General features: G+C 47.6%; 1 protein-coding gene across 1 annotated transcript; it reads left to right on the plus strand.

Moving 5' to 3' along the window:
- Nucleotides 1-519: 519 nt before the first annotated feature.
- Nucleotides 520-1,256, plus strand: LOC100277746 (uncharacterized). Its single transcript, NM_001151238.1, is given in 1 exon segment — nt 520-1,256. A coding segment is annotated over 1 exon segment (324 nt). The 5' UTR covers nt 520-661; the 3' UTR covers nt 986-1,256.
- The last annotated feature ends 6,458 nt before the right edge of the window (nt 1,257-7,714 follow it).

The following is a 7,714-nucleotide window of genomic DNA, read 5'->3' on the forward strand; positions in this document are numbered from 1 at the left end:
AATCTTTTGCCGATAAAATATTTGTCGAGTGTAAAATATCTTTTGCCGAGGGTCGACAGTCAACAAAGAACGCGATTCTGGTGGTGTCACCTGGCCGTGCTGTTCATAAGTGCATTGAAAACCAAAAGCTACGCATGCACAGCAGCACATCTGTACCGCGTGCGGGGAACGTTTGCACACGCGCGTACACGATTACGAACGTCACAGCTGAATACTTTATATATACACGAGCTGTCAGCAGGTGCTGCCTAGCTGCGTGCTGCGTAGGAATGAACGCACCGCACCGTGACGTACGCACGTACGAAAATAGAGTCACGTGTCACACATGAACAACGTACGTACTCGATCGGTACTCCGATTTGGAAACGTGCTACAGTTCCAAGTCCACGCGCCGTCCGTGAATTAAATCCCATCGAGTCTTGTCTACTGCTGCTTAAGCTTCTCATGCATATCGTGTCACCGTCAAATCGCAACCACTATAAATACAAATCGGGCGTGTGTTGTATTATTATTATTATTATCATATCGATTCGTGCTAGCTGCTACACACGAGTACACGACACGACCCTTAGAACAGCGTACACCATCATCCACCGGGATACGTGCGTCGACCACAAGCAGCAGCTAGCCAGCAGCAACGCCTACCGCGCGCGCGACCGCAATGTCCATGATCAGAAGGCCGTCCACTGAGACGCTGGCAATGGCGGACGTCGACTGGGCGCGGTACGACGACCGCGCCTTCCACGACGACGACCAGGACACGCCGCCGGAGCACCTGCGCGCCTTCGAGGCCTTCGTTGAGACGGTGGTGCCGCTGGACATGGTGCTGGCGTTCGGGCGCGAGCAGAGCACGAGGGCCCGGCGCCCAGGCCACGGCCGGGAGGACGACGTCAAGGAGAAGCTCAAGCTCTGGGCCAAAGCCGTGGCCGCCAAGGCGAGACGACAATACATCACCAAACAGGACAACGACGACCAGAATGCCTGAATGCACAGTGTCTGCTAGGGCATATATGCTTGTTTTAAAACAAGCATTCTAAGCATTTTCTAACTGTTTTGATCAAATCCAGCTCTTTGTTTTTTACTAGATAGATCGATGGCAGTCTCTCGGTCCTTCCAGCAGCTAACCGGATCTTTAATGTATTTTCAAGTTTGCTCGTAGATCTCTTGCTTAATTAGGGTTAATTTCCATCTAAAGAGAGGCATATTGGTTGTAATTTTATTATAATAATAATATCAGTTTACGGCAATTTTCTGCACAATTCGTTGGAGTATGTGCAGGCGCACATATATAATTCTCTAGTTATTTTTTCGTTATTTGTTGCTTTTAAAAAATCACTCTCATAAGTGGTTGCAGAAACCACAAATATAACACGTCAACTATTTGTAATGAGTGGATTGACATTAACAAAGAACCTTCCAAAGTAAACAACAAGCGCAGAATCAAGTTAGCCTACTCCATGCAAGACAAGTAGAGGGAACGCTACAATATCGGTATAAAATTGGAATAAAAATAACTGACAACCACACAATTAATTACAGTATAAAATTGATAAGTTCCAAAATTCCTTCAACTCGCTCACCCCTTGTTTATTACATTTTCTTTTCATTGTTCACAAGAAAACCACATCTTTCCCGCCGCACGGCCGCCAGACCACCACCACCATCTAGCACCCACAAACACGCTCGCAGGTATAGGTGTACATTCGGGTCGCCCGGCCCAGTCCGGCCCGGTCCAAGCCCGAAAAGACCCGTATTGTTTGAATTTCAGCCCGGCCCGTTTGAATTTCGGGCCGTACCGGGCCGGACCATGGGCCTAACCCTTGGCACATGGCCCGGCCCGTAATTGCTTAAACGTGTCGGGCTCATTTCGGGCGGTCCGAAATTATAAAAGCCCGAAATTTAATTTTTAGCCTGAAATTCGATTTTTGGCCTGAAATTCAGTTTTTGGCCCAAAATTCACATTAGAGCCCTAAATTCAAAAAAATAATAAAACAAATAAAAGATAAGAGAAATAAATTTGAACAAAATCAAACTTAATTTTTGTATTAAAGTTACCACAGCTACGCAATGACTACCTCGTTTATAAATCATTTTGTTAGAAGGAAAAAGAGTATAATCAGCTCTATACAAAGTTCGTAAGTTCAGTTTATTGTCTAATGTTCATAAGAAAAGTAAAATTACATCACACACTCTAATTCAAAGCTATAAAAAACATCTAACTAGCATTATCTCTAGCTTTGTGTTCTTTATCAAGTATATGAAAGTGTATAATGAAGTGTGGTTTTAATAAATATATGGGCCTTTTCGTGCCTCTACATGGGCCATTTCGTGCCTGCCTTAAACGGGTCGTGCTCGTGCCCGCCCATGGGCCGTGACCTCGGCCCAAACCCGGCCCGATATAACGGGTCGTGCCGGCCCAGCACTAAATTATTTTGGATCGGGCCGTGCCTGGGCCGTGCTTTTTTTCCGTGCTTCGGGCCGGCCCATCAGGCCCGGCCCAAATGTACACCTATACTCGCAGGCCGCTCTCACCTTCCCCAAGATTAGACCTCGCCGCGCTCGTCTCGCCACGGTGGTGCAAATGCACGCCACTGCTTAGGCACTGCTTAAGTCTTGTTCGTTTACACCAATTCAGCTCTGAATTAGCATGGATTGGAATTAAATCCATACCATAATCCATACCCTAAAATAATCCAAGTCTACTCGATTTTTTTATTCGGTTAAACCCATCATGGATTATAAACCAAGGATTTGAGAATTTTTTAAACTATGGAATTTATGGATTATATCCATAGCTAATTAGGTATGGAACAAATCCATAAAGATATTGCACAAGTTTTTATTAGAATCCATGGATCAAAAGAATAGCTAGCTTTGAGAGATACATAGATTAAATGGTGGATTTAATTCTACCATGGGATTGGGTGTAACATATGGATTCACCCAATCCAAACTTGGATTAAATCCATGGTGGGATTTATTCCTTTGTAACTGAACAAGGCCTTACGGGGGACCGCGTACGGCTAGGCAATCGCCATGGAAGCTCGCCTGCTCCATGACTTCTGCTCCAAAGCCGTCCCAGGTTCCGTCGTTCCATCCTGCTCTCTCGCATCTAGAGATGACAACGGAACCCGATCCTTGATTCCCCGCGGGAAATTCCTCCATTAGTGAATGTGGATAGGGATGGAGAAGAAACTTCCCCCACGGGGATATAAACGGGGAAAAATTATCCCCGACGGGTAAACAGGGATGAGGACGGGGAATCATTCCTCATCCCCGTTCCCCGTGGGGACCCGTTAAACTTGCATGTGACTATGTTTTTATGTACTAGTTAACGACAAAAATATATAATTACATTGTCAAGAGACTACTAATTGTACAAATGTGTTCATTTTGATGTATGCATAATGATTACTTACATCTGACGATGTGTATAAGTGACATTGTTTAACATTAATAACAATTTCTTGCGCGACCCACCTAACTTCCACCTGCTTCGATTTGGCCCACTCTCCCTCTTGCGCGACCCGCTTCAACATCTTCCTCATCTCCAACATGCTCAATTTCTTGTTCACGGCTCCGCCCCGGGCGCCTACCGGCGTCTTGCGTCTGCCCCCACGTTTTCTCGGCTTTGGATGCCTCCAAGGCGATCGCCGCGTTCGTCAGGGCTCGCCTCGCGGTTCCCTTCACCTGTACTCCCATGTTTTCTCCTACACTTGTCCCTGGAAGTGGCGTCTGCTGCTGTGGCCCAGCTGGAAGACGATGGAGACAAAAACTATGCGGGCCTAAAAATTCAAACTCGCCTTCTTCCCGCGCCAGCGTGTCACATGAGTCGAGGAACTAGACGTTGCCCGACTGTGGGCACCACACGACAACCCGGGCCTTTCTTCTCTCGGGATCATCAGACTACAACTACATGTGTCGCCCATGTTTTCTGGATAGTTGAAAGTCGCCTAGAGGGGGAGAGGTGAATAGGCGAAACATGAAAATTATAAACTTTGAACACACACTTTGCCCGGGGTTAGGGTTAGAAATAAATTCAGAGTGCGGAAGATCGCTCCTCTTGCTATGAGTTGTTTAATCAATGCGGATAACTTTAAGAGCAAACTCAAAACAATATGAGCAAGGGAAATTTAGAGAGAGGAGTGGGGAGAAACAAATCGAGTGATGAAGATCAACACAAAAGAACATGATGATTTGTTTCCTGATGTTCGATTTGAAAGAACCTACTCCCCGTTGAGGAGGCCACAAAGGCCGGGTATATTCCAGCCTTTCCCTCTCTCAATCGGTCACTTAGACCAGTCGAGTGCTTCTTCTTAATTACACGGGTCACTAAGACCACACAAGGATCACCACACAATTAGGTGTCTCTCGCTTGCTTTACAAAACACTTGAGAAGTTTAGAGTGAGAAGTGAAAGGGAAATGTGCCCTTGGGCCATTTCTAAGTATTTTGGTGATCAAGTGCCAACACAAATGGATTAAGTGTGAAATTATGCCAAATAGTGGAAGAAGTGCAAATCAACACAAAGGTATGATTCTAGACTTAGTACATTGGTTTTTGTGTACTAACATATTTGTCTAAGTGCTAGAATCAGAGAAAAGACAAAAGGAAAAAGAGTTGGCTGTGTACAGTCAACTGCTGTTCAGTCTGGGTGCACCGGACAGTGTCCGGTGCGCCAGGCTAGCTCTGGTGAAAAGGCTGCTCTCGGGAATTCGTCGGTGGCGTACGGCTAAAAATCAGCGGACTGTCCGGTGAGCCAACGGTCGACTGCGCCAACGGTCGACCGCGCAATCCGCGCGTGACGTGTGGCCGAGCCAACGGTCTGATGGGTGGCACCGGACTGTCCGGTGCGCCAACGGCTCCAAATCTTCAACGGTCGGCTACACCAGCATAGGAAAGCAATCAGCACCGGCACCCGACAGAAGGCAAGGATAGCCTTCCTGGATTGCTCTCAACGGCTCCTAGCTGCCTTGGGGCTATTAAAGGGACCCCTAGGCGCATGGAGGAGTACACCAAGCATTCTTTGATCATCTCTAAGCACCAAGTCTTCATTCTAGCGCGTTTGATTCCTTGTGATAGCAATTTGAGCTCCTTTTGAGTTGAGAACTTCGTGTGTGAACTTAGAGCTCAAGTTGTGACTAGTGTGCGTGTTCGAGCTATTGTTTTTTAGACTTGTGTGTGGGTTGCTTTTCCATCCCTTACATCCGTGCTTCTTTGAGATCATCATTTGTAAGGGCGAGAGGCTCCAAGTTGTGGAGATTCCACGCGAACGGGATATAGTGAAAGAAAGAAACACCATGGTATTCAAGTGGATCCTTGGATCACTTGAAAGGGGTTGAGTGCAACCCTCGTCCATTGGGACGCCACAACGTGGAGTAGGCAAGTGTTGTACTTGGCCAAACCACGGGATAACTCGCGTGTCTTTTGTGATTGCTTTTCTGTGGTACTTGTGTTCACAAGAGCTTGCTATTTAGCCTACTAACACTTAACCAAGTTTTGTGGCTATAAGTTTCAAGTTTTTACAGGATCACCTATTCACCCCCCTCTAGGTGCTCTCAATTGGTATCTGAAAGGGAATTAGGCTTACACCTAGTTCCTAATTGATTTTGGTGATTGAATTTCTCAACACAAATAATTGGACTAACTAGTTTGCTCTAGTGTATAAGTTATACAGGTGTCAAAGGTTCACACTTAGCCAATAAAAAGACCAAGAATTGGGTTCAACAAAGAGAGCAAGGGATAACCGAAGGCACCTCTGGTCTGGCGCACCGGACTGTCCGATGCACCACCGGACAGTGTCCGGTGCACCACCGGACAGTGTTCGGTGCACCAGAGGACTCCAAGTCAAACTCGTCACCTTCGGGAAAATCCAGAGGCGCTCCGCTATAATTCACCGGACTGTCCGGTGTACACCGGACAGTGTCCGGTGCCCCAGGGAAGAGCGACTGTGGAACTCGCCAGCTTCGAGAATTTGCTCCGCTATAATTCACCGGACGTGTCCGGTGTACACCGGACTGTCCGGTGAGCCAGCGGAGCAACGACTACTTCGCACCAACGGTCACCTGTAGGCGCATTTAATGCGCGCTAGAAGCGCGCAGAAGTCAGGCACGCGCGCGCTGGCACACCGGACACTCTACAGTACATGTCCGGTGTGCCACCGGACATCCAGGCGGGCCTAGAAGACAGAGCTCCAACGGTCGGAACCCAACGGCCTTGGTGACGTGGCTGGCGCACCGGACATGTCCGGTGTGCACCGGACTGTCCGGTGCACCATGCGACAGACAGCCCCACCAAACGGCTAGTTTGGTGGTTGGGGCTATAAATACCCCCAACCACCCCACATTCAAATCATTCAAGTTTTCCACCTTCCAACTACTTACAAGAGCTCTAGCATTCAATTCTAGACACACTCAAAGTGATCAAATCCTCTCCCAATTCCACCCAAGGCTTTAGTGACTAGTGAGAGAGATTTGTTGTGTTCTTTTGAGCTCTTGCGCTTGGATTGCTTTCTTCTTCCTTTGATTCTTCATTGCGATCAAACTCACTTGTAATTGAGGCAAGAGACACCAATCTTGTGGTGGTCCTTGTGGGAACTTTGTGTTCCAAGTGATTGAGAAGAAAAGCTCACTCGGTCCGAGGGATCATTTGAGAGAGGGAAAGGGTTGAAAGAGACCCGGTCTTTGTGACCACCTCAACGGGGAGTAGGTTTGCAAGAACCGAACCTCGGTAAAACAAATCCACGTGTCTCACTCCTTATCCGCTTGCGATTTGTTTTGCACCCTCTCTCGCGGACTCGATTATATTTCTAAACGCTAACCCGGCTTGTAGTTGTGATTATTTTTGAGAATTTCAGTTTCGCCCTATTCACCCCCCCTCTAGGCGACTTTCAATTGGTATCAGAGCCCGGTGCTTCATTAGAGCCTAACCGCTCGAAGTGATGTCGGGAGATCACGCCAAGAAGGAGATGGAGACCGGCGAAAAGCCCACTACAAGCAACGAGAAAGCTCTATCAGGAGAGTCCCACAACAAGGAGAAGAAGAAGGAGAAGAAGAAGGAAAAGAAGACTTCTTCTCACAAGTCGCATCGGAGTGGCGACAAAATAAAGAAGATGAGGAAGGTGGTCTACTACGAGACCGACACTTCATCACCTTCTACCTCCGGCTCCGACGCGCCCTCCATAACTTCTAAGCGCCATGAGCGCGAGAAGTTTAGTAAGATTCCCTTACATTATCCTCGTACTTCTAGACATACTCCATTACTTTCTGTTCCATTAGGCAAACCGCCAACCTTTGACGGTGAAGATTATGCTAGGTGGAGTGATTTAATGAAAACTCCACAAAAGTATATGGAATGTTGTTGAGTTTGGAGCACAGGTACCATCCGTAGGGGATGAGGATTATGATGAGGACGAAGTGGCCCAAATCGAGCACTTCAACTCCCAAGCAACAACCATACTCCTCGCCTCTCTAAGTAGGGAGGAGTACAACAAGGTGCAAGGACTGAAAGGCGCCAAGGAAGTTTGGGACGTGCTCAAGACGGCGCACGAGGGTGATGAACTCACCAAGATCACCAAGCGAGAAACGATCGAAGGGGAGCTCGGTCGCTTCCGTCTTCGCCAAGGGGAGGAGCCACAAGATATGTACAACCGGCTCAAAACCTTGGTGAATCAAGTGCGCAACCTCGGGAGCAAAAAGTGGGATGACCACGAGGTG

This window comes from Zea mays, chromosome 2 (assembly GCF_902167145.1).
Source record: "Zea mays cultivar B73 chromosome 2, Zm-B73-REFERENCE-NAM-5.0, whole genome shotgun sequence".
In the NCBI taxonomy this organism is placed as follows: Eukaryota; Viridiplantae; Streptophyta; class Magnoliopsida; order Poales; family Poaceae; genus Zea; species Zea mays.